Raw genomic sequence first — 27,601 nt, 5'->3', positions numbered from 1 at the left:
GTTGGAAAGCGAGACCAGTTTGAGCAGGCGTTCGGGCAGTCTTTGGATTTGCCTGGGCCTCTCCCACAGGCACTAATCGCAAAATCAAAGAATTGTACAGCACTCTGGGGTAAGGCGCTGCTCTGGGTCAGCAATTTGGAAGTTATAAAGCTGACCTCATTATCTTTATGTCCACCTGCAGTATCATTCCAACACTAAGAGCCCCAGCCCCCTCACATAAACCATGTTGACAACATGCTGTGCCTGAACTCAGAGTATCATGTTCCTAGGCTTTAACTAATGGTCCTTAAAGGAGACCTCAGGAGGTAGTTGCATGTATATCTGTTGTGTATTGTTCTCCTGGAGCCCAGGTGGCTCATTTGCTAATACTCCAGCTTATCCATTGGACGGTCTTGGGCTCAAGTCCCACTTCAGGGGTGATGGCTATGGAAAATGATAGCGGCTGTTTGTGGTGTTTCTCTACCGTCTACATTATGGTTATCACAGGTAGTCAGGCTTTCCTTGAGTCAGGTACCTACAATTTAAAGGCAAAACACTGGGGAGGCTAGAAATCGGAAACAGGCACAGAAATTGCTGGAGGAACTCTGCAGGTCTGGCAGCATCTGTGGAGAAACAGTGTTAATGTTCTGAGTCAGGATTGTCTGTCAACCTCTAAAGTTGCACAGTGCTAACTATTTACAGAGCCGCAATGTCACTGACAGACACATATAGTCTGGGTACAGGGTTTAGTATATGTTATAAACAATTAGAGCTGACACAGAGAGAGAGTGACTGAAGGCAAGGAGCGAGTACTGTCAGATTGGAATGTCTGTTGTTGTGATACCATGGCAGTGATACAAGTTGTCTGACTGGCCTGTTTGATCTAGAATCTGTGCCACAATATAAGGGCTATTCCAGAGCTTTAGTCAGGCTATTAATCAGCCCCGTGGAATCCTTTTAACACTTCACACCATCCTTCCTTTTGTTCCCTCATGGGACCTGGGGCCTGGCCAGCAATTATTGACCCTCCCTACCTACCCTTCAAAAGGTGGTAATGAGAGGGAGATCCTGCTGATGTACTTTCTGCAGAGGCAGAACGAGGTCACATTAACGCTGACGAGTCCCTGCACTAGCTCCTGCACACCCTCCACCTCACCACCCCCCTGCCATTTGACTCCCCTGCCCCACATTAGCCTACACAAGTTCAAAGGTTGGCGAACAAGTTGCTCTGTGTTTCGGATTTCCAGCATCCACAGTATTTTGCCTGTGTTGAACTTGTGCTATGTTGTCTGATTGACACTGACAAATCACTGGATGCATTACAGTGAGGCTCACAACGCGTTGCTCCCGCGTACGTCCATGTGGCATTAACACACCAGAGGTTTAGGTCCTTCCATGTGTGCAGTCAGATTTAATGTCTCCCCACGCAGTATCAAAGTCAATCTGTTACACTAACACTGCTGCCCCACCACCCAAGTTCTTACTGATGAATGATTCAATCATCAAATGCTGTCTGACTACAGGTACACAACACTGCACTAAATCAACAAATTATGGACCATTGACTGTCTGAAACATGTTGCTTGCAATCCTCAATCTGAATCTGAAACAGTAGCCTTTCAGCTGTAGATTTAAGTGCACTAGATCAATCATTTTTCACAGTGCTGAACCTTACTGAAGTCCTGCATACACAGACACACACACACTGAAGATCTGTGATTAAATAGACTGTGGTTTAGATATTGCAAAATGATTATTACTTATTGCATTGATAATTGCAGCATGGAAACATTTCAGTGTGAAGTTTGTATTTAACATGGCACTAGTGAGGTGATGTTAATTATATACTTAACAGTAATTCTCAATGTCTTTTTAAAGAAGGAATTGTTCATTGCTCAGGATGAATATAACAGGAAATCCATAATAATTATTGCGACTGTGTTCACCATAACATTATGGAGTTGACAGAGAAAAGAGGAGCGACGGTGCCTATTGCAAACTTGGAACTTATTGGAACTAGTCCCATTGCTAAAAGGGGTCACCAAGTCAAAGCTTTCCAGCTTGCCCTCATCAGGACTGAAACACAAGAAAGGAGAAAGTGAGGACTGCAGATGCTGGAGATCAGAGTTGAGAATATGGTGCTGGAAATGCACAGCAGGTCAGGCAGCATCCGAGAAGCAGGAGAATCAACGTTTTGGGCAAGAGTCCTTCATCAGGATTTCCTGATGAAGGACTTATGCCTGAAACGTTGATTCTCCTGCTTCTCAGATGCTGCCTGACTTGCTGTGCTTTTCCAGCACCACACTCTCGACTCTGAAACACAACAAAACCAATTTTGGAAAGGGAACAGTGATTTATACGGCATGAGAAGAGGGTGCTGATTGCTTGGACTATAGTTGGCGTGGAGTTTCCGCAGGAACTGTCAGTCTTTGGTAGCTGATTAACCTTACACCAGGGAGGTGGATTCCGATTGGCCGGTGTGTTGCCATGGGCAATGAGGCAGCGATTGGTAACCTCCATAACCCTTTTCCCAAGGATACTTCTTGCCCACATAGAACAGAACCCTGTGTGTAAATATAGATGGCTTCAAGCATGCAGACAGATGAAATGTCAGTATTCATGAATACCTATCAGAAAGATGTTGTGAAACTTGAAAGGGTTCAGAAAAAAGATTTATAAGGATGTTGCCAGGCTTGGACGATTTGAGCTATAGGGAGAGGCTGAACAGGCTGGGGCTGTTTGCCCTGGAGCGTCGGAGGCTGAGATTGTAAAATCATGAGGGGCATGTATAGGATAAATAGACAAAGTCTTTTCCCTGGGGTCGGGGAGTCCAGAACCAGAGGGCATAGGTTTAGGGTGAGAGGGGAAAGATATAAAAGAGACCTAAGAGGCAACCTATTCATGCAGAGGGTGGTATGTGTATGGAACAAGCTGCCAGAGGAAGTGGTGGAGGCTGGTACAATTGCAACATTTAAAAGGCATCTGGATGGGTATATGAATAGGAAGAGATTGGAGGGATATGGGCCGGGTGCTGGCAAGTGGGACTAGTTTGGGATATCTAGTCAGCATGGACAAGTTGGACCGAAGGGTCTATTTCTGTACATCTCTATGACTCTGACCTCAAGCATAGACATGACATGTTCCCTTTTCAGAATTCTGTTTTTATTGTCTTACACACAACTGAACACTTTTTCCCCATCACCAATCATCCACTGTACTTTGTTTTATCTATTTCGCTCCACCAGTACATCACCCAACTGATTAATTGACACGCAATAAGGGCAATACAGACCATCAAAGGGAAGGGAGAGCGGGAAGGGGCTAAATCAAAACTGAGTTGGAAGGGGAGAATGTTTTGTCCTTTGGGCACCGATTAAACCAAACTAACTAAATGCCAAATGACCAGTCTCTTAAAAGGCAACGAGAACAAAAATAAACTTTGCAAATTGGCAGTAAAAGCTTTGAGGCTGTTATGCACTTCAGAACCAATCAGCTGTGAAAGCCCTGCACATTCGGTAATTACCTATAATATACAAAGGACCATGGCCACTTGAGGGAGACAGGTGTTTGTACAGCTTGGAGGGCCACATGCTTTGTCAAAAATGGACCAAGGTAAGGAGGGAGGACTCTGTCAACTATGACAGCCAATATAGGGGATTGAATGCATACTGTTGACATCATTCTGCAGCATGCTGTAGCCAACTGAGCTACCCAAACCCTGCAGTCTGTCTTTATTTTTTTCCTCAGAGTGAACAAAACCTCTGACACTCCAGTTTTTTAATCTTTTTTTTTCCCACACTACCACCTAACTGTGGTAGTACTTATTTTTTCCCCAGCACCCATGTTGTGTGTGTGCAGGTGTGAGACACAGTGAGAGGCACAAGGTGCATGAATCTTTATTCAGTTTCCACCACCAGGAAGAAAGGAAACAACCGAGTGGCCAGTGACAAGCAGAGCCCTTCACATCAAAGGGCAATGCTGTGTGATCAAACAGTGAAGGGGAGGGCAGGGATTAAATCAAAATAGACAGTCTGTCTTTATATGTGTTTCCTCATTTCCCCTCCCCCCACCTTGTCTCAATCCCAACCCTCGAACTCAGCACCACCTTCCTAACCTACAATCTTCCTCTTGACCTCTCCTCCCCCATCCCCACTCCGGCCTATCACCCTCACCTTAACCTCCTTCCACCTATCGCATTTCCAACGCCCCTCCCCCAAGTCCCTCCTCCCTACCTTTTATCTTAGCCTGCTTGGTACACTTTCCTCATTCCTGAAGAAGGGCTCATGCCCGAAACGTCGATTCTCCTGCTCCTTGGATGCTGCCTGACCTGCTGCGCTTTTCCAGCAACACATTTTCAGCTCTGATCTCCAGCATCTGCAGTCCTCACTTTCTCCTGTCTTTATATGTGCTCAGGGTACTCAATCTATCAATGCTTTTCAGCTGTGTGTGTCTTTGAGATTAGATTACTTACAGTGTGGAAACAGGCCCTTCGGCCCAACAAGCCCACACCGACCCCGCCAAAGCGCAACTCACCCAGACCCATTCCCCTACATTTCACCCCTTCACCTACCGCTACGGGCAATTTAGCATGGCCAATTCACCTAACCTGCACATTTTTGGACTGTGGGAGGAAACTGGAGCACCCGGAGGAAACCCATGCAGACACGGGGAGAATGTGCAAACTCCACACAGTCACCTGAGGCGGGAGTTGAACCCGGGTCTCTGGTGCTGTGAGGCAACAGTGCAAACCACTGTGCCACTGTGCCACCGTGCCGCCCTGTATTGTTAACCTTAATAATACTGTTAAGGTACCTTTAAAATTCAAATCACAATATCTGACTGTATAACAGAACTTCTCCTGAATATTTATTTTGCCTAAGTAGTAACGCACACATTCGATGAATGAATAAAAGGACTCAGAGTCCATCATCTTGGTACCATTTGGCTGAATAGTACACTTGCTCAGTGAGTGAATCTTTCAAATATCTTTGCTTTTCTCTCCAACCTGCACAACCTAAGCTACAGCCATTGAGCGTGTGACAGAGCTCCGTGCCCTTGAGACTCGGAGTAATCTTATTCGAATAACCTGGCGAGGGATGCCCCAGGCAACAGCATACAAGGTCACGTGGAAGCGTGCTGACGGTAGGTTCCCTCACCTTCAGACAGCTTTAAGGAGGTATTCCTGCCCCTGATAGGCGCTACGTGAATGTAGCCTTCATGCCAATATTTGGCGCCACCTTCAAGGTTTGACTTGTTAAATGTGGCTCAGGTTGGTGCTGGTGTTGAGGGCATGATGTTGGTGCTATTTGCAGATACGATGGTAAACAGTGGGCCATTTTACCCTTTTGGGAAGATGGCATGGAATGGTCTTTGAAGAAGAACAGGGTGTGGGGGAGGGTGCGGGGCTGGTGGGTAGATTTCTGTGGTGTGGAGACCAATTTTTCAATTGTTCAACCAACATCACTAAAGCCGACAACCTGACCATTCTGTCAGCTCCACCTGTGGGATCTCGCTGTGTGCCTGTCAGCTGCCACAGTTCCTACCTTCCGTCAATGACCACACTTTGTAACGCCATTTCACTTGGAGGCACTATATAAATGAAAGTCTTTCATTCAGGTTGGGAGATAATCTACCCACCTGGGTACATTTTACTTTTGTTAATAATTGTTTGCTGTCAATATTTTTAAGGCAAAGGTTGTTAGGTTCCTGACAGGCAAGGGGTTGAAAGGTTATGGTGGATAATCAGTAATATGGGCCAGTCTGATGAGCCATGCTCTTGTTGGATGGCATAGCAGAGTCGAGGGGCTGAGTGGTCTACTCTTGCTTTACATTTGTATGGTCACTGATTTGCTGACGTTTAACTGCCTGCCCTCTGAAAAGGCCTTAGCAAGCCACTTCCTAGGGCAATTAGGGCCAGCAACAAATGGATAACCTTCCCAGTGACACCCTCATCACATATTAAAGAATTCACACTCGTCTGAATAAAGAGATTGCTCCCCACCTCAGTTCAAAATTGGCTGACCCATTTTGTGGGATTGATGACTTTGAAGAGATAATGCCTGTGATGTGTTCTGGGAGGTCCTGAGCTGCTGCAAATTGCTGTGATACATCGACATTTTTATTCCAGAGCTGATGGCCTATTGGTATTGTCACGAGATTATTTAATCCAGAGTCCCAGGTGATGTTCTGGGGACCTGGGTTCAAATCCCACGATGAAAGATAGCAGAGTTTGAATTCAATCTTTAAAAATCTAGAATTAAGAATTAATGGTGTCTGTGAAAAACCCGTCTGGTTCACCAATGTCCTTTAAGGAAGGAATCTGCCATCCATATCGGGTCTAGCCTCCATGTGACTCCAGACCCACAGCAATGTGGTTGACTCTTAAAAGCCCTCTGGGGAGTTATAATAAATGCTGACCTAGCTGGTGATGCCAGCATCCTATGAATAAATAATTAGCATTTAATTAATGACGGCAGGGTGGCTCAGTGGTTAGCACTGCTGCCTCACAGTGCCATGGACCTGGGTTCATTTCCAACCTCACCTATGTGGATTAGATTAGATTCCCTATGGTGTGGAAACAGGCCATTTGGCCCATCACCGATCCTCCGCAGAGTAATCCACCCAGACCCATTTCCCTCTGAATAATGTACCTATCACTATGGGCAATTTAGCATGGCCAATTCACCTGGCCTGCGGGAGAAAACCCGAGCACCTGGAGGAAGTCCATACAGACAGTCACCCAAAGCTGGCATTGAACCTGGGACCCCGATGCTGTGAGGCAACAGTGCTAACCACTGAGCCACCATGCTGCCCACATCTGGAAGAGTTGCTACGTCCTCCATATGTCTGCGTGGGTTTTCTCCCACAGTCCAAAGATGTGCTCGTTAGGTGGATTGGCCATGGGAAATTGCCTAATAGTGTCCAGGAATTTTTAAATTAGATAGATTGGCTATGGGAAATGGCCTGTAATATCCAGGGATGCATAGGATAGGTGGATTAGCTATGGGGAATGTAGGGTCACTGGGGTAGGGGATTGGGTCAGTGTGGACTCAATGGGCCAAATGGCTTGCTTCCATACGGTAGGGACTTTGTGATTCAATAATGAATGATTAACATTTCGTTTATCCATTGTTGACATCAGGAACTGAGGAGAGCCAAGTGCTGAGTAGTTCCACAAATGTATTTGATGTGGAACGCTTGCAGCCGAATTCAGTGTACGTGATTGGAGTTTCGGCAATGGTGGGAAACAGACAGGGGCCTCTCGCCACCGTCACTGCGAGAACTGGTGAGTGTCTAACTACCTCCATGGGTGATACATCAGGGCCAGGCCTGAAGGGTTGAAGAGCTGCTTGGGGTGACGTATATTGGTCTCCAATCTCTGTGGAGATATCGTCATGGAAATTACAGACATTAAGCATAAAGCAAGACACTGTTTGGTCCACTACTCCAGTGCTAGCTCTTTCAAAGAACAAAGCACTTTGTTTCAAGTTTCTGCTTTCTGTCCACTGCCCTGTAAGCTCCTTGTCCACAATCCTTTTTGAAATCATTAATGGAATCGTTTCCTACCACCTTTTCTGATAGAGCCTGACAGTTTGCATCATTTCTGTTAGGAGGGATTGGCATTTTTGCATGGAGTATTGGAGATGTGATCACCCCCTCCCCCAAAATGCAGTTAAAACCCCTTCCTCATTAGTAACCCTGGCCCCAAATCCCCCTCCTTCCAGCTTCCTGGCATTGAGATTGGCTAAGGACATTTTTCCAAAGAATTGAAATTCCAGGGAATTCCGAAGACTGCTGAGAGAAGAAATTCTCTGTCTCACCTTGGAAATTCTCCCCATTGTCTCACTTGGGATTGTTTCGAAACTGTGCTCCTGAGTTCTAGATTTACGAGCAACAGTAGGTGGGGTCTGGTCAGGTCAGGTTGGACTAATAATCCAGAGTTCCACACCATTGCTCTGAGAACGTTGGTTCAAATCCCACTACAACAGATAGTTTCATGGTCACTATTGCTAAAATTGGACTATCATTGATTACCATTAAAAACTCATCTAGTTCACTAATGTCCTTTAGGGAAAGAAATCTTACCTGACCTACATGTGACTCCAGACCAACAGTAATAGCATCGACTGTTAATTTCCGTCTGAAAGCTGTAGCAAACCACAAGGAGTAACTAAGGGTGGGGAATGTGTGCTGGCCTTGCCAGTGTCAGTACATCCCCTGAACCAATAGTTTTTTAAAAATGTCAAGTTGTTTGGCATTATGATCATCTTTCATTCTGCCAAACCCCAGTGTACTTAATTTTTCCTCATTCCAGTAGATCTTTTCAGAACTGTATCCAATGCAGGTATCTCTTCTCTTCAATTGAAGAGTAAAGGTTTATGTATAGTTTTACGCTAAGAATAGCTACTGAGCATGTGCAGAAGGAGCTTTAATGGGATCGCATGGAGCTGGGACTCAAATTTGTCAGGTTCCAACCACATCCTTTTTTACTATTCCCAGTACGTAGCTATGTTCAGTCAAGCCTGTTGATGTCCACTTACCTAGGATCATTTAGCAGCACTTGCCACCTCTACCATCTAGAAGGGCAAGGGCAGCAGATACACTCGAACACCCACTCCTTGCAAGTTCCCCTTCCAGCAACTCACATCCTGAGTTGCAAATAAGAAACAAAGAACAATACAGCACAGGAATAGGCCCTTCGGCCTTCCAAGCTCGTGCTGATACATTACTGTTCCTTCACTGTCGGTGGATAAAAATCCGAGAAGTCTGTTTCGAACAGCATTGCAGGAGTCCCTACCACACAGGCAAGAGGAAGTACGAGATAATTGGGGATGAGACACTATAGGACGCACATCTCATGAATGAATACAATAGAAACTGCTGTGAGTGTAGACCTGATCATATAGAGTCATAGAGCTGTACAGTATGGTAACAGACCCTTCCATCCAACTCATCCAAGCCAACCAGACATCCTAAATAAGTCTTCGTCACATTTGCCAGCATTTGGCCCATATCCCTCTAAACCCTTCCTATTCATATACCCATCCAGATACCTTTTAAATGTTATAACTGTATCAGCCTCCACCACTGTCTTTGGAAGTTCATTCCATACACTCACCACTCTCTGCATGAAAACATTGTTCCTTAGGTCCCTTTTAATCTTTCCCCTCTCACCTTGAAGCTTTGCCCTCTAGTTCTGGACTCCCCCACCCCAGGGAAGAGACTTTATCTATTTACCCCCTCCATGCCCCTCATGATTTCATAAACATCTGTAAGCTCACCCCTCAGCCTCCAATGCTCTAGGGATAACAGCCCCAGCCTATTCAACCTGTCCCTATAGCTCAAACTCTCCATTCTTGTAAATCTTTTCTGAACCTTTCAAGTTTCACAACATCCTTCCGAAAGGAGGGAGACTACAATTACATGTCGCATTCCAGTAGTGCAATGACCTAAGTAAGAAGTTAACTATGTATGGTCTCACCAAATCCAGTACCACAACACCATGGGCTGTGCGGTGTTTGTTTCTGATTTTTTGAGAGCAAACTGCAAAGTTTCTTGCCATCCCATTTCCGCTGAAGCTGTTTGGTCACAAGGGATGGTGGTATGAAGGTCCCATTGAGTTTGGTTGGAGCTCTGATTGTGAAAAGTCTTCAATCTCATCAAGAGCTAATACCACCCCCTTCCCATTCATTGAAGTCAGTGCCAGGGCCATGGGTATGGGTGTGTGAAATTAGCAGAGGATCATTTACCTTCAAGGTGAGGATTCAAATCTGACCAGACCGATGGATGAATCTTCTCAGAACTACCAAGGGAATTCAGTTGGGTTTGGTTCAATAGAGTCCCTGTTGACCATATGCATTAACATTAACCAGAGTGAGAAATTTGACAAAGGGCTCTCTGAAGCAAGTTCTAAAGGCAATTGATACTTGAAGAGAGTAGACGGATAGAAAATTCGGGAAGAGTAGCTTGGTGGGCTGTATGGCCTTTGGCTCTTTTGAAATATCAGCTGTTTCTTTGTCTTAAAACAACCTTTTCTTTCCCAAGAATCGCTTGTGGGTCGTGTGACGAACCTTCACGTCATCGAAACGCAGAGCTCCCGGATTCGAGTCAGCTGGGTTGGATTTGCTACGGCAACGGCATACAGGGTCACATGGCGACGTGCTGATGGTGGGTATCCTGTTGTTTTTGTTGTAGCGGGTTGGTCAATATCGTGAGGGTCCTGTGTAGGCCATATAAAGACCTTCAGCCCTGCAGTGGCTTGGCTCCGATTCGTTCGCTGAGTCACATCGGGTTTACAACATGGAAAGAGGCCATTCGGTCCAACTGGTCTGGGTTGGCATTTATGGTAGATGCTAGGGCCTCATCCCAAACCTGTTTCATCTAATCCTATTGGTACATCCTTCTATAATAACAAAACACTACAAGTGCTTGGAGTCTGGAATAAAAGTGCTGGAAAATCTCCACAGGCCGGGCTACGTCCATGGAGAGAGGAACAGCGTGACCATCGCAAACTGTATAATTTCGAAGTGTCATTTTTGTTTCAAAAACTCTATTTTTCACTCTTCACAGATGCTGATGGTGAGTTTTTCCAGAGCGTGTGGTTTTTCTTTTAGCATGACCTTCTGTCACTTCCTCCCTCATGGAATTATCTGTCACCTCCCCTCAGTGCTACCTCAGAGAGATGATGGCCTCATGGTATTATGGCTGGCCTATTCGTCCAGGGACCAGGTAATGTTCTGGGGACCTGGGTTTGGATCCCACCATGGAGATGGTGAAACTTAAGTTCAGTAAATGGTGACTGTGGGGGAGATTCCATCTGGTTCACTAATACCCTTCCCTGGTTTGACCTATATGGGAGTCCTGACCCACAGCAATGTTGTGACTCCTAACTAACCTCCGGGCAACAAATACTGGTCTATCCAATGACCCTCTAATCCTGTGAATGCATTTATAAAACAAAAGGCCTGACTTCTGAGGAAGAGGCCACTAGACCCAAAGGTTAACACTGCTTTCTCTCTACAGATTCAGCCAGACCTGCTGAGCTTCTCCAGCAATTTTGTTTTTGTTTCTGATTTCTAGTACCTGCAATTCTTTCAGTTTTTGTTAACAAATAACTCACCTTGTCCACTGTATGGGAATAAGCCCCACATTTGCACACTGTCTATATGAAGAGGAATTTCTCAAGGCCACGTTTGATTTATTAATGGCTAAATTATGTTCATAGTTTTGGTCTCCGAAAGAGATGGAAACCTTTTTTTTACACAAACTTCTTTTTATTCATTTGTGGGATATGGATGTCACTGGCTGACCAGCATTTACTACCCACCCCTACTTGCCCTTGAAGAGACTTTAAAGTAGTTGCTACAACTGAATGGCTTGCGAGGCCATTTTACAAGGCAATTGAGAGTCCACCACATTGCTGTGGATCTGGAGTCACGTGAAGTCCAGACCAGGTAAGGATGGCAGACTTCTTTCCCTCCTGAAGGTTATCAGTGAACCAGATGGGTTTTCCAACAACAACAATGGTTTCATGGTCATCATTAGATTCTTAATTCCAGATTTTTTTTGTTGAATTAAAATATCCCCATCTGCCATGGTGGGATTCAAACCCAAGTCCCCAGAATGTTAACTGATTTTGTTAAACCCTTTTATTCCTAAAGACCTCTGTTAATAGTCTTCTTTTGAGAGAAAATTACTTCGGTCTGTCCTGCCTTTTCATACTGAGTATGTCCTCTGTTCTCATTTGAATGAGGGAATTGAATATTTGTCACCAAGTTTACATTGGGAAGGCAAGTGGTATGGTTGAGACAAAGAATCTACAGAGGGTTATAGATAGGTTAAAGAGTCTACAGAGGGTTATAGATAGGTTAAAGAGTCTACAGAGAGTTATAGACAGGTTAAGTTAGTGGGCAGAAACTTGGCATCTGGAATATGATGTGGGAAACGGTGAGGTTCTGAGATGAATATAGGAGCTGATTATTATTTAAATGGAGAAGGACTGCAGAAAGCTACAGAACAAGGGGATATTGGTGTCCTCATCCAGGCATGCTAAAGTATTAGTGAAACAACTACAAGGAGGCAGGGGGTATCCCATCACCAAGGCACCCTTTGTTTACATGTGCATTGTATGTAGGCTCTGAACAGCTAGCTCAGAGCCAGAACGTAGAATATCTTGTTTATGCCTGTCAGCCAGGGCTCCCTGATTGGGCTAGGATAGCAGCCCCAATCAAGGGTCTCATAGTCAGTGAGATCTATCTGGACCTGGTTCCAATCCCTGCAACTATCATCCAAATTCAATTGGGTAATAGAGGAGACAAATAGAATATTGGCATTTATTTCAGAAGGAATGGAGTATGAAAACAGGAAGTTGTGCTAAATCTATCCAAGGTACGAGTCAGACCAAAACTGGAACACTGCGAACAGTTTTAGGGTCCCTTATCTAAGGAAGGATTTACTGGCATTAGAGACAGTCCAGAGAAGGTTCACTTGGACTGATACCAGATATGGAGGAGCTGTTTTATGAGGAGAGGCTGAGTAGGTTGGGCCTGGAAGAATGAGAGGAGACCTTATTGAAAAGTTCTTTGGGGACTCGACATGTTCAATGCAGAGAGGTTGTTTAAGCTTGAGGGAGAGCCTAGGGACAGAGGGCAGAACCTCACAATTACGGCTTGCACATTTAAGACAGAAATGAGGAGGAATTTCTTCTCAGTGGGTAGTGAATCTGTGGAATCTCTCAGAAACCTGCTGAGGTTGGGTTATTCTGTATATTAAGAGCTATGATAGACAGATTTTTAATCAATAAGGGAAATAAGGGTGATTGAGAAAAAAGCAGGAAAGTGGAGTTGAGGAATCATCAGATCAACCATGATCTCCTTGAATGATGGAGCAGACTTGATGGGCCACATGGCCTTCCTCTGCTCCTCCATCTGCTTCCATCTAGGTTACTCTTTGTGAATGCTCAAGGCCTTGAGTCAATCTGCCCAATATTTCTAACCATTTTCCAGTAACTGTTCTTCATAGATGAGCCTTGAGAGATCTTCATTATCTTTATAATTAATAAGTGTCACCTTCAGAGAAAATTGAAAAACTGAAGCCAGAATATGTTTTGTCTCGGTGTTGAGTCTTTATTGGTGATTCCTTGACCTTTGATGTGAGGATAAATTATTAAAACTTGAAACTCAGAGGGTTGGCAACACACCTGGGGAGATAGGATTGTTATGGTAATGTCACTGGGCTAGCAATCCAGAGGCTAGTGCTCTGGGACTACAGGTTCATATCCACCATAGCTGCTGGTGGTATTTAAATCAGTATTTCCAGTTTATAAATCTGGAAAATGAAGATATTCGCAGTGAGATAACTCTGAAGCTATCAATGATTTCTGTAAAAAGCCCATCTAGTCAGAGCATTGAGTATGGGAGTTGCGTCTGTAGAGGACATTGGTTCGGCCACTTTTGGAATATTGCGTGCCATTCTGGTCTCCTTCCTATCTGAAGGATATTGTGAAACTTGAAAGGGTTCAGAAAAGATTTAAAAGGATGTTGCCAGGGTTGGAGGATTTAAGCTGTAAAGAGAGGCTGAATAGGCTGGGGCTGTTTTCCTGGAGCGTCGGAGGCTGAGGGGTGACCTTATAGGGGTTTATAAAATCATGAGGGGCATGGATAGGTTAGACAAAGTCTTTTCCCTTGGGTGGGGGAGTTCAGAACTAGAGGGCATAAGTTTAGGGTGAGAGTGAGAAGATTTAAAAGGGACCTAAGGGACAACTTTTTTACGCAGAGGGTGGTGCGTGTATGGAATGAGCTGCCAGAGGAAGTGGTGGAGGCTAGTACAGTTACAAAATTTAAAAGGCATCTGGATGGGTATATGAATAGGGAGGGTTTGGAGGGATATGGGCCAAATGCTGACAAATGGGACTAGATTAATTTAGAATATCTGGTTGGCATGGATCAGTTGGACGGAAGGGTCTATTTCTGTGTTGTACAGCTCTGTGATTCTATGACTCTATAATTCAATAATGTCCTTTTGGAAAGGAAATCTGCCGACTGGACTTGGTGTGGCTGACATGCAATCCCAATGTGATTGATTCTTAACTGCCCTCTGAAAGATTATGCAAGAAACTAGTTCACAGGCATTAAATGCTGATCTTGTCTGCAATCTCCACAAACTCTGACGTACTGAGGTTCAAAGTCTAATTTGAGGAAGTTCTCCTTTGATGTTAAGAAGAATTCTCCATTCTCAAATTGGAGCCTTTTAATTATCTCCAATGTTGATTATTCCTAATATTATTTATCCCCAATGTTAATGATCCCTAATGTTAATTCTGCCAAATGTTGAATATCCCTAGAGTTAATGATCCCCAATATTAATGATCCCAATGTTGAAATCCCTAGTGTGAATGATCCCCAATATTAATTATCCCTAATGTTGAATATTCCTGTGTGAATGACCCCAAATGTTAATTATCCCTAATGTTGAATGTACCTAGTGTTTATGATCCCTAATGTTATTTATTACCAATGTTACTAATCCCCAATGTTAATTGCTTCCCCATTGCTAGCTGTACTTTCAGCTCCTTGAGTCCTCAGTATTGAAGAATGGGAATGAATTTGTTAATTTTAGTTCGAGCTTGTGGATAATCTGAAACTTGGAGACATAGTACACTGTGAGGACAACAGTGAGAAACTCCAGAAGGACATTGACAGGTTGGTGGAGTGGATGGATAGGTGGCAGATGAGGTTCAATGGTAGGAAGAACACACTCAGACAGAAGGCAATAGGAGGTGCAGGACCAGGGGGACCTGGGTCTATAAGTGCGCAGATCATTGGAGTAAAGAGCGCCATTAATAAAGTATAGTGTTCTCAGCTCTATGTAGAGACATAGAATACAAGAACAAGGATGTTGAACTTGAATAACATACTTCTTAGACCTCAGCTGGAGTAATGTATAGAGTTGTGGGTGTCACATTACAGGGAAGATGTGGGCACACTTGGAGAGAGTGCAGGAGTGGTTTACCAGAATGGTTGCAGGGATGAGAAACTTCAGTGATGAGGCTAGATTGGAGAGGTTGGAGCTGTTCGTCCTCGAGAGGAGAAGGCTCAGAGGAGATTCGACAGAGGTTTGCAAAATCGTGAGGGCACTGGAGAGAGAACATAGAGAGAAACTAATCCTGCTCCAACAAGGACAAAGAACCAGAGAGCACGGAATTAAAATGATTCACAAAGGGAGCGAATGTGATGTGAAAAAGAAATCTTCTTGCACTGAATGTGTAGCTCTGGTCTGGATTGGCCTGCTTAGAATTAAAGCTGAAAATGTGTTGCTGGAAAAGCGCAGCAGGTCAGGCAGCATCCAAGGAACAGGAGAATCGAAGTTTCGGGCATAAGCCCTTCTTCAGGAATCAAGGGCTTATGCCCAAAAAGTCGATTCTCCTGTTCCTTGGGATGCTGCCTGACCTGCTGCGCTTTTCCAGCAACACATTTTCAGCTCTGATCTCCAGCATCTGCAGTCCTCACTTTCTCCTGCTTAGAATTAAAACTTTGAAGAGAATGTTGGATGATTATTTGAAAGGAAATTACAAGGGTATTGGGAAAGCCCATCTGGTTCACTCATGTCCTTCAGGGAATGAAATCTGCCTTCCATACCAGGTTTGAACTATACGTGACTCCAGGCCCACAACAATGGGGTTGACTCTTAACCACTGTCTGAAATGGTCTGGTAAGGCCCATGGTTCATGGGAAATGAGTGATGGGCAACAATCCTGTCCTTGTCCACAACGTAATAGTGGAGACAGAGATGCAGCAGACTCAGAGTTAGGGAGAGCCTAACATAAGAGATTAACCTCTACCATGCAAGGTAGAACCCAGGCCCATAGACAGCAGGATCTACGGGAACAGAATTACACAATGTCAAGTCTGAAGGAACAGCACATTCCATGGAGACAGGAGCTTGGCAAAAAACAGCTAAACTTTGAAATTCCTCACCAAACCCCTGCATCCCTCTGCCTCTCACTTTGTCACTTCTTAAAACTTGCTGTCATCCTATCTCTTTGTGTGGGCTCATAAAACCCATAAGACATAGGAGAAAAATTAGGCCATTCAGCCGATTGAGCCTGCTCCACCATTCCATCATGGCTGATAGGTTTCTCAACCCCATTCTCCCATTTTCTCCCCATAACCCTTGATCCCCTTGACAATCAATAAACTATCTATCTCAGTCTTAAATATACTCAATGACCTGGCGTCCACAGCCTTCTGTGGCAATGAATACCATAGATTCCCCACTCTCTGGCTGAAGACGTTTCTTCTTATCTCCATTCTAAAGGGTCTTCCCTTTACTCTAAGGCTGTGCCCTCGGGTCCTACCAATGGAAACATCTTCCCAACATCCACTCTGTTCCAGGCTATTCAGTATTCAATTAAATTCCCCCTCAACCTTCTAAACTCCATTGACTATAGACCCAGAGTCCTCAAATGTTCCTCTTATGTGAAGCTTTTCATTCCTGGGACCATTCTCATAAACCTAATGTCAGATGTTGTGTGATAATCTTTCTTCTAAAGCACATTGGGTTAGTTTGCCACATTGTTACAAATGCAGCTCGATGTTCCTGTGTGCTCAGGTCTCCATCTTATTCGTTTGCCCCTCAGGTGTCAAGGACAGTCGGATTCTGAACAGAGATACCACCACCTTCGACATTGAGGGGTTGCAGCCCAACACTATGTACGCGATTGAAGTCTCGGGACTGGTTGGATCCAGAGAGGGAAGCATCATGACAGTGACTACAAAGACCAGTGAGTGTTGGCACAGAGTTCCTAACCCCTTCATTGACTATATCACCATAGAGTCTCATTTGGGCCATTAATACTTTTTGGTGACTTTTATGTACCTTCACATTAAGTGATGCCCTTTTTAGTTAACTGATTCACAGGATGTGGGCATCGCAGATCACACTGGCATTTATTGCCCGTCCCTAGTTACCCTTTGAGAAGGTGGGGGTGAGCTGCCTTCTTGAACAGCTACAGTCCACCTGCTGTGGGTTGATCCACAATGTCATTAGGGAGGGAATTCCAGGATTTTGACCCATCAACAGTGAAGGAACGGTGATATATTTCCAAGTCAGGATGGTGAGTGGCGAAGAGAGGAACTTGCATGGGATGGTGTCCCCGTGTATCTGGTGTCCTTGTCCTTCTAGATGGAAGTGGTTGTGGGTTTGGAAGGTGTTGTGAAGGAGTCTGGGTGAGATGCTGCAGTGCATCTTGTAGATGGAACACACTGTGAGTCAGTGGTGAAGAGATTGTATATCGAAAGTGGTGGTTGTGATGCCAGTCAAGTGGGCTGCTTTGTCCTGGATGGTGTGAAGCTTCTTTAGTGTTGTTGGAGCTGCACCCACCCAGGCAAGTGAGGAGTGTTTCATCACACTCCTGACTTGTATCTTTTGATGGTGGATCGACTTTGGGGAGTCAGGAGCAGAGTCATTTGCCATAGTATTCCTAGCCTCTGACTGCTGTTGCAGCCATTGGATTTATATCGCTAGTCCAGTTCGGTTTCTTGACAATAGTAACCCCAGAATGTTGAATGTGAAAGATTAGTGATGACAATGATTGCATGTCAAGGGCATGTCGACTTGATGGAACACTTCTCATTTTGAGTACTATATGTCAGAACACAGTCGAGGGAGAGTGTTGTCAGACTGGGTCAGAAGATCATGGTTCAAGCCCCACCTGCTCCAAAGGTGTGTCATAATGTGTCTGAACAGTTTGATTAAAAATATCGAGAATGCAAGATCTGGAATGCATTATCAGAACGGGAGCTGTGAGCAGTTTTAATAATGGCTTTCAAAAGAGAACCGGATAAATACATGAAAAGATTGTTGTGGAATTGGGACCAACTGGACAATTTAAATCATAAAATCCCCACTGTGAGGAAGCAGGCCATTCAGCCCATTAGGGCCACACCAATCCTCAGAACATCCTGCCCAAACTCAATACCCTCTACCCTATCCCTGCAACCCATGGTTAACCCATCCCTGGACACTGAGGCAATTTCCCATGCCTAATCCGCCTGCGCATCTTTGGGAGAATACTGGAGCACCCAGAGGAAACCCATGCAGACACAGAGAATGTGCAAACTCCACACAGACAGCCGCCCGATGCTGGAATCGAACCCGGGTTGTGAGGCAACAGTGCTAGTTCTGTCAAAGTTATGATCGGCCAAATAGCAGGGTACAGTTCCAAAGGTGCCTGCACTTTGCTCCAGAAATCTACAGCACCCTCAGTCTGAACTCTCTCAGCTAAGAAAGGTCTGGCCTCTTTCCATAACCCTCACCAGTCTCCCAGGGTGAGAATCTCAAGGGTGTTCGGGATGTGCAGATCATGTTACCTTTGCCACCAACGTGAAAACAGAACAGTGCATACACGACACAATCAGTATTGGCCTTCATAACAGCCTGAGAGCCCTTACCTTTGGGGGCAGTGGTCGCTCCTCTCTCCCCTGTCGACAGGTGAGAGACTCCTCCAGGGATGGGCCCCCACCCCAGGGTTTATTTGGATATGACCTGGGCAGGGGCTGGGGTCTGGTCGGAGGGGAGCGAATAGGGAACATGATCATGTTTCTGGTGCCATGTAAAATTAAAAATTCTGTGACTTAATGGCAAATGCATTTCTGTGTCCTTTCACAAAAAGATCCCATTGTTGGCGATGTGACCAATGTACGAGTGACTGAAGCTCGGCGAAACATGCTCCGGATCACGTGGACTGGAGTAGGCAGGGTGTCTGCATATAAAATCACGTGGAAAAGTGCGGATGGTGAGTTTCTCTGGAATTTGACCACGTTCTGAAATGTACACCTTGTGTGGGAAGATACAAGAGGATTCTTATCTGGTCTGGCATATATGTGACTCCAATCTCACGCCAATGTGGTTAACTTTCCAGTTCCCTCTGTGGAAACTCACTCTCTCTCTTTCTGGTCTTCAACTTCAACCTGTAAACAAGTGTTCCATTTATACTGGGTTTTTAAAGGGGGGGGGTTGCTTATTGGGACTGTTGTGTATATTCGGAACTGCACAATTAAGTCTAGTTTGGATACAGACTGAGTTGTGTAGAGGTTCTTTATTCTGATCTTTGTGTTTCGTTGTGTCATTTTGTGAATACAGTGTTGTCTGTGGGGTGGCATGCTGGCACAGTGGTTAGCACTGCTGCCTCACAGCAGCAGGGTCCCAGGTTCAATTCCAGCCTCTGTGTGGAGTTTGCACATTCTCCCCATGTTTGTGTGAGTTTCCTCTGGGTGCTCCGGTTTCCTCCCACAGTCCAAAGGATGTGCAGGCCAGGTGAATTGACCATGCTAAATTGCCCGTAGTGTTAGGCGCATTAGTCAGAGGGAAACGGGTCTGGGTGGGTTACTCTTTGGAGGGTCGGTGTGGACTGGTTGGGCCAAAGGGCCTGTTTCCACACTGTAGGGAATCTAATCAAATTAAAAAAATCTAGTAGTCAACCTAGCTCCCTCACTCTGGGTAATTTTCACTGTACACTTACCGAAACAAATTGCAAAGTTATGATCTGAGCTGCCTGCTGAAGAATGTTTTGAGTGGTCTGGCCTAGTCCATAACACTGAACCTCCTGTTTCAACTTAAGTTGAAAGGGGACATTTAAAACATCTGTAAAGTTCAACCTTCATGAGATTTGTGATGTTGTTCTCTATTAAAAACATAACCATTACACATACATAACAAACACATGTATTGCTGCTTTTACAGTAGAGATTTTGTTTGTTATTTCAGGAGTTGAGGAGAGTGATACGGTGAGTGGCGATGTCAAATCATTTAACATCCAGAAGTTAAAGCCCAACACTGCGTATGCGGTCAGAATCACTCCGATCGTTGGGAATAGAGAAGGAAATCCTGCCACTATTATGACAAAGACCGGTGAGTATCTGGTAATGATTGTAAAATTGTGAATGGGTGTGGGGAACAGAGATGGAAAAAAAAAATACACTAAACATGATCCATTTCAGGAAGGAGCGAGATCAGGAAATAAAAAACAAACGTAGAAGATAAATGCAGGTCTTTTAAATTAAAGCGACTGTGTTTCTTCAGAAGAAAATACAGCGAACAGAGAACAGGGAAGAAATGGAATGTTAACTTTTGTTCCTAAGGGATTACTGTGTAAGAGAGAAGTGACCTTACTGTTATTAGCTCAGATGGGGTGACAGGGATGTAGGTAATGTCACTGGGTGTGCAATTTAGAACATCTAGCTAATTTTCTGGGGACCAGGGTTCAAATATCACCACAGCAGATAGTGAAGTTTGAATTTGATTTTGGTAAATATCTGGGATCCCCCCCCACCCCCAAAAAATAATCAGACAATGATCACGTCTTAATGATATGGTCATACAGCACAGAAACAGGCCCTTCCGTCGAACCAGTCCTTTCCAATCATAATCCCAAACTGCATTTGGCCCATATCCTTACAAACATGTTTTTATTCATGTCTGTTAATTGTTGTAACGTACCCACATCCACCATTTCCCCTGGAAGTTCGTTCCACACACAAATCACTCTCTATTCAAACAAGTTGCCTCTCATGTCTTTTTTAAATCTTCATGTCACCTTAAAAATGTGCCCCCTAGTCTTGAAATCTCCTACTCTAGGGACAAGACAGCAGCCCTCACCTTACCTATTCCCCTCATGATTTTATTAACCTCTATAAGGTTAACCTCCTACACTCCAGTGAAAAAAGTCCCAACCTATTCAAACCCTCCAGTTCTGGCAATATCACAGTAAATCTCTTCTGAACATTCTCCAGCTTAATAATATTAAGTCTTGATTATTGTTCAAAAACTTATCTACTCCCGTAATGTCCTTGAAGGAAAGAAATCTGTCATCCAGACCTGGGCTGACCTAGATGTGACTCCAGACCTACAACAATATTGTTGTCTCTCAAGTGGACATTAGGGATGGCAATGCATGCTGCTTTGGTCACTGAAACCCATATCCCACGAAGGAATAAAGGCACAGCATTGATGAGACCACACTCGAAGTACTGTGTGCAGTTTGGATCTCGATGAATGCTTCGCAAAGTGCTGGTTGCAGGCCGCAGTCTTGAGGCAGTGAGCCGTCAGGTTTCTGTGGTACTTGGATCGTGTTATAACAGCTGTACAGCATCCATCCCACTCTGTCAGCTCTCACGGGGGCACCTCTCCAATTTTCAAGCCTCGAAATCGGGCCACAGTGGGAAGGTGTTGGAAAGCTTTCCCTTAATTTGAGGATAACAACATTTCCCTGGACTAATTTCTGGGTTAACAGATGAGGAGGAACTGAGTGGGCTAGATGTATCTTTTCTGGAGTTTGGATGATGAGAGGTAACCTCATAGAGATTTATTAAATCACGAATGGCATAGATAAGGTGAATAGCCAAGGTCCTTACCCCAGTATAGGGGAGTCCAAAACTAGAGGGCATAGGTTAGGGCGAGAGGAGAAAGATTGAAAAGGGTGCTAAGAGGCAAAGTTTTCACACAGAGGGTGATGTGTGTATGGAACAGTCTGGAAGAGGAAGTGATGGAAGCTGGTACAGTTACAACATTTAAAAGGCATCTAGATGGGTAAATGAACAGAAAGGGTTTAGAGGGAAATGGACCAAACGCAGGCAAACGAGAATCGTTCAATTTAGGAAACCTAGGAGAAAGTGAGGACAGTAGGTGCTGGGGATCAGAGTTGAGAGTGTGGTGCTGGAAAAGCACAGCAGGTCAGGTAGCATCCGAGAATGGGCATTTTGGGCATAAGCCCTTCATCAGGAATGAGGTTTGTGGGCCGGGGCTGAGAGATAAATGGGAGGGGATTTGGGCTGGAGGGAAAGGTAGCTGGGAATGCAATAGGTAGATGAAGGTGAGGGAAAAGGTGATAGGTCGGAGAGGAGGGGGAGTGGATAGATGGGAAAGACAATGGACAGGTCAAGAGGGCAGTGCTGAGTTGGAGGCTCGGGACTGGGATAAGGTGGGGGGAGGGGAAATGAGGAAAGTGGTGAAATCCCCATTAATTCCGTGTGGTTGTAGGGTCCCAAGACGGAAGATGAGGTGTCTTTCCTCCAGGCGTCGGGTGGTTAGAGTTTGGCGATGGAGGAGGCCCAAGACCTGCATGTTCTTGGTGGAGTGGGAGTGGGAGTTGAAATGTTTAGGAAACTTGGTCAGCACAGAAAAGTTGGGCTGAAAGGTCTGTTTCTGTCCTGTATCACTCTGTGATTCTTTGACTTTAAGAGGTAATCTAACTGAAACTGGCTGGGGAGTCCACAACATAGGATCACAAGCTTTGAAGAAGATTTTTTGCCTTTTAGGACTGAGTTGGGGAGAGATTTCTTTACTAAGAGGCTTGTCAATCTATGGAATTCTTTGATCAAGAGAGAAGTGATGCTAAATTGTTGAATACTATCGTAGAGTTGCAGAGTTGTACAACATGGAAATAGACCCTTCGGTCCAACTCGTCCATGCTGTCCAGATATCCTAAATTAATCTAATCCTTTTTGCCAGCATTTGGCCCATATCCCTCTAAACTCTTCCTATTCATATACCCATCCTGATGCCTTTTAAATGCTGTAATTGTACCAGCCTCTGCCACATCCTCTGGCACCTCATTCCATTCACACACCACCCTCTGCGTGAAAAAGTTGCCTCTCAGATCCCTTTTAAATCTTTTCCATCTCACCTTAAACCTATACCCAGTTAAAGAAGAGGTCGATAGTTATGGCATTTGGGGATGGTGCGAGAAGATAGAATTAGGTAGAAGATGAACCGCAACCTTGCTGAATTACAAAAGAGAATTCAGTGGGCCTTATGGCCTATTCAAGCTCCTGCTTTTTATGTTCTTGTGTCTGAAAGCCATTTTGAATTTGATTGCATGTGTTAGGATCAGGTTGGAACGATGAAATGCTTTGATAGCAGCTTGATATGCATGCTTTTGGTGACCTGTTCTGTTGTCACAGCATCCAAAGAGGGCCAGATAGCCGGGGTCAGCGACGTGCGTGTGCTCGAAGCTCGTAGTGATGTCCTGCGCGTGTCTTGGGTCGGTGTTCATGAAGCCACGTCTTACCGCATCAGTTGGAAACGCAGTGATGGTGGGTCTGTTTATGTGAAATTGGGGAGGAATTTTAAATCCGTGTTGATGGTCATGAAACCGCTCAGTCATCTTCAAAACCCACTGGGTCCTTTAGGGGAGGAAATCTGCCATCCTTACCCAGTCTGATTTCAGACCTGCAGACATGTAGTTGACTTTGAATTGCCATCTGAAGTAAACTCCCATGACACTCAAGAACTGGCTCATCACCAACTTCTCAAAGTAGGGAGTTGGACTTTTAATGCTGAATTTGCCAGTCACATTCCAGTAAATAAAAAGAAACATTCATGTCCCAAGTGACTGATGTAACTCAAAACTAAGATCTAAAGGTCCCTGGTTTATTCCTGGTTTCGGCAAAATAGGCTTTTTGTTTGGCATCATAGTCCCTCAGTGGTTGGCACTGCAGCCTCACAGCGCCAGGGACCCGGGTTCGATTCCAGCCTTGGGCGACTGTCTGTGTGGAGTTTGCACATTCTCCCTGTGTCTGTATGGGTTTCCCTGGGTGTTCCGGTTTCCTTCCACAATCCAAAGATGTGCAGGCCAGGTGAATTGGCATGTGTTAAGGGATGTGTAGGTTAGGTGCATTAGTAAGGGGTAAATGTAGAGCAGTAGGGGAATGAGTGTGGGTGGGTTACTCTTCGGAAGGTCTGTGTGGATGTGCTGGGCCGAAGGGCCTGTTTTCACACTGTAGGGATTCTATGATTCCAACAACATACATGGATTGGCCATGAGAAGTCACCCTATAGTATCCAGGCTAGGTGGGTTTGCCAGGGGAAATGTGGGGGTATGGATCTGGGTGAGGTGCTCTTCAGGGGGTTGGTGCAGACTCGATGGGCCGAACGGCCTTTTCTCGCAATGTAGGGATTCTATGATAAAATAGCTAGTTAGGGGACGGTTGAGACTTCCTCAGAACTATAGCATTTTTGGGGCCTTGATTTGAATTCTGCTACGGCAAAGGTTGAATTTGAATTAAATTTGAAAGAACAGTCTGGAGTTAAGAGTCTAACAATGATCATGAGACCATTGTTGATTGTCGGAAAAAAAACAGCAAGTTCACTCATGATCTTGAGGGAAGAAAACTGCCACCCTTGCCTGGTCTGGCCTACATGTGACTCCAGACCCACAGCAATGTTTTTGACTCATTGTGCGATGAGTGCAGGCCTAGCCAGTGATGCCCACGTCCTATGAATGAGTTTTGAAGAAAAACTTGGAACTAGACAACGCGATTTGATGTTTTCTTTCAATCTGCAGGAGGACCTGAGATCACTAGAGTTGTACCTGGAGACGTAACGACCTTTGACATTGCGGACTTGCAAGGCGGAGTTAATTACCTCGTGAAAGTTGTTGCGTTGATTAGAAATCGAGAAGGACAGCCTGTCACAATTACAGCGACCACTCGTAAGTGTATCAGGGGTACTGCTCAGTATTCCTCAGCCCGACTATTCTGTATCTCTGGCTGGTTTTATGGGAGCCTCATTTGGCCAATTATCCATGTCCCTGTCCTGTTTTTTCACCATGTCTCTTCTTTTGATGCAATTAATTATTTTCTGTCAGGAAATGCAATGGTCTCTTCCTTAGCCATTCTCTGACAAAAACACGTGCTGCAGCAACACGGCTTATTAGTTTGATGTGGAGGACTGGGAATGGCACAAACATTGTGGGAGGGTGAATCTTGGTTTATCGAGTCTGGAAAGTGAGTGGCTAGGAGATGTTCTTTCAGGAAAACTACAGAAGCTGGGAATTACAGAATTGTAACAGGCACGGATATCATTACTTCTGGCCAAACTCCTGCCTTCTCCCCATTCCCTTGCACATGATTTTTATCCAAATAATCACCCTTTGAATGTCTCAATTGAACCTACCTCTATCACATAGCTGGGGAGTGTAAAGCACCTTAACTGTTCACTGAGTTAAAAATGATCTTCTTCACATCACACTTGCCAGATCACTTTAAATCTATGGCCTGTTGAGTCTTTTATGAGTGGGACAGCTTCTCCCTATCTGCTCTATCCAGTCTTCTCATGATTTTGAAAACCTCCATCAGATCTCCTCTCAGCCCTCTTCTCTCTAAAGAGAACAGATCCTCCTTCTTCCATCTATCCTCGTCACTGAAATTTCTCAGACCTGGGACCAATCTTATAAAATTAGTTCCATGCTCTTGCCAATGCAATCCCATCCTCTCTATAACATAGCATCCAGAACTGGACATGAATTAGATAGGTGATTAAGTTATATTAAATTTTAGTTAAGTCGTAAGAAGGCAAATTTAGGATTCATATCAAACATTTCTGCTTTAAACAGAGTGACTGAGGTATAAACTGAGCAATGAAAGTCAAAATCCAGAAATCTGTTCAGAAAGAATTTGGACTTCTCTGTGCTCGTGAAGTACTTGGGGTGCCATAGGCTTGGTTCTTTGGACTCCAACTATTTACGATTTATATTACTGCCTTCAATACAGGGACAGAAAGTACAATAGCCACATTTGCAGATAACACTAAAATGGATGGGAAAGTAAGTTGCAATAAAGACATAAGAAATTTACTAGGGACTGCAGATGCTGGAGATCAGAGTCGAGAATGTGGTGCTGGAAAAGTACAGCCTGTCAGGCAGCATCTGAGGAACAAGAGAATCGATGTTTCGGGCATAAGCCCTTCATTCCTGATGAAGGGCTTATGCTCAAAACATCGATGCTCCTCAGATGCTGCCTGACCTGCTGTGCTTTTCCAGCACCACATTCTCAAATGAGAAATTTACAAATTAATATGGATTGGCTAGATGAATGGGCTGGGCAGATGGAGTTTAACGTGATAGGTATGAGGTTATCCATTTTGGTCAGAGGAATAGAAAGGCAAGTTATCTAAATGGAGAGAAACTTTAGTGCAGAGGGATCTGAATGTCTTTGTGCATGAATCAAATAATATCTTAGGTGCTGGTGCAGTGGATAATAAGGAAGGAAATGCAATTATGGTATTTATTACTAAAGGAGCAGAGTATAAAAGTAGGGAAGTGTTGCTGCATCGCTGAGCAAGACATTGGTGAGACCTGGAGATCTGTGCACAATTTTGATTCTCTAACTTGAGGAGGAATACAGTTGTATTGGAGTCAGTTCAGAGGAGGTTCACAAGATTGATTCCAGAGATGAGGGGGTTTGTCATATGGCAAGAGATTGGGTAGTTTAAGCCCATATGGTTTGGAGTTTAGAAGCATGAGAGCACAGTGGCTCAGTGGTTAGCACTGCTGTCTCACAGCACCAGGTCCTAGGTTCAATTCTAGCCTTGGGTGACTGTCTGTGTGGAGTTTGCACAGTGTCTGTGTGGGTTTCCTGCCGCAGTCCAAAGATGTGCAGGTCAGGTGAATTGGCCATGCTAAATTGCCCGTAGTGTTAGGTGCATTAGTTGGAGGGAAATGGGTCTGGGTGGGTTACTCTTTAGAGGGTTGGTGTGGACTGGTTCCACACTATAGGAAATCTAATCTAAATCATGTCTATAAGATGTGAAACAAAGTTGATGCAGAGAGGACATTTCCACATTTGAGCAATTAAGAAAGAGTGGTCAGATTTTTAGGTAAGGAGTTGCAGATTCAAATCAGATGAGGAAAATTTACTTCTTTCAAAGGCTCATGAACCTTCGGAATTCACTACCCCAGAGTGTGGTCAACATGAAGTAAATTTAAAGAGGAGATACAAGTCATTCTGCTATAATGCACATTTCGTTAACACAAATCTGCTGTCACGCGATTGACAAAATGGGGATGCTGTTTCTAAAGTGCCAACTCTTAAAACGTGTTGGCTGTAACGCGATTATGTCGTTGACACTTTGAGTGCTGTTTCCAAAGTGTGATTTTTCTATAATGCAGTGCTGCACAAGAACACAACCAACACGTTATAGAACAACTGACTGTAGACAGATTGTTAATTAGTAACGGGTTGAAGGGTTATGGAGAGTGGGCAGGGGGCAATTGGAATTGAGGCCAAGGTGAGGTCAGCCATTTTGTGTGAAATAGCAGAGCAAGTTCAAGAGGCTGGACTACCCACTCCTGCTCCTGGGTGCTTATGTTCTAAGATGGGCTGAATACCTTGTCTAACATGTAGTGATTCAATGATCTCATTCTGTGGATTTAACTCCAGGATGCTTTCCGTGCACGTGGGCATGAGTTAATTCTCCTCATTTCCCAATTTAAAAACATTTCCCTGTTTTCCACAGTAATGCAGCCAGCTCATCGCCTTTGAAGCCTGTAAACCTTCAGTGAGGCTATGTGACAACGTGCCCATCGTATTTAACTGTTCCTCCATGGTTTCCATGTGTCAATGTTAACCAGTTTGTTCCTTCACCCCAAAACTGCAGCTGCTGTTGAACGTCCTCTGGGAGCAGTTGAGGGTCTGCGCATCATTGGTTCAACAACCAAACGGATACAGATCACCTGGAATAGTGTCCCGGGAAGCTCTGGATACAGAATCCAGTGGAGACTGGCAGAAGGTAAATCCTTCTGTGCGTCTAATATAGTGCTCCGAAAGTCAGAAAAACCCCTCTGGTT

General features: G+C 44.6%; 1 protein-coding gene across 1 annotated transcript in view; it reads left to right on the top strand.

Moving 5' to 3' along the window:
* LOC122559238 (collagen alpha-1(VII) chain-like) overlaps nucleotides 1-27,601 on the top strand; it is a 247,948-nt gene that overhangs the window by 140,243 nt on the left and 80,104 nt on the right. The window contains exons 17-25 of the mRNA XM_087994572.1: nucleotides 4,999-5,121; nucleotides 7,121-7,264; nucleotides 10,024-10,146; nucleotides 16,616-16,759; nucleotides 18,650-18,772; nucleotides 19,744-19,887; nucleotides 22,938-23,069; nucleotides 24,320-24,466; nucleotides 27,412-27,543. Of these exons, the coding sequence (XP_087850698.1) occupies nucleotides 4,999-5,121; nucleotides 7,121-7,264; nucleotides 10,024-10,146; nucleotides 16,616-16,759; nucleotides 18,650-18,772; nucleotides 19,744-19,887; nucleotides 22,938-23,069; nucleotides 24,320-24,466; nucleotides 27,412-27,543 (1,212 nt within the window). The remainder of the gene's footprint in view (nucleotides 1-4,998; nucleotides 5,122-7,120; nucleotides 7,265-10,023; nucleotides 10,147-16,615; nucleotides 16,760-18,649; nucleotides 18,773-19,743; nucleotides 19,888-22,937; nucleotides 23,070-24,319; nucleotides 24,467-27,411; nucleotides 27,544-27,601) is intronic.

Source organism: Chiloscyllium plagiosum, unplaced genomic scaffold, assembly GCF_037043375.1.
Source record: "Chiloscyllium plagiosum isolate Xiang-an unplaced genomic scaffold, Cpla_swu_hap1 HiC_scaffold_14, whole genome shotgun sequence".
In the NCBI taxonomy this organism is placed as follows: domain Eukaryota; kingdom Metazoa; phylum Chordata; class Chondrichthyes; order Orectolobiformes; family Hemiscylliidae; genus Chiloscyllium; species Chiloscyllium plagiosum.
The sequence above is the reverse complement of the archived record's forward strand: the minus strand, read 5'-3'. Positions and strand labels throughout refer to the sequence as shown.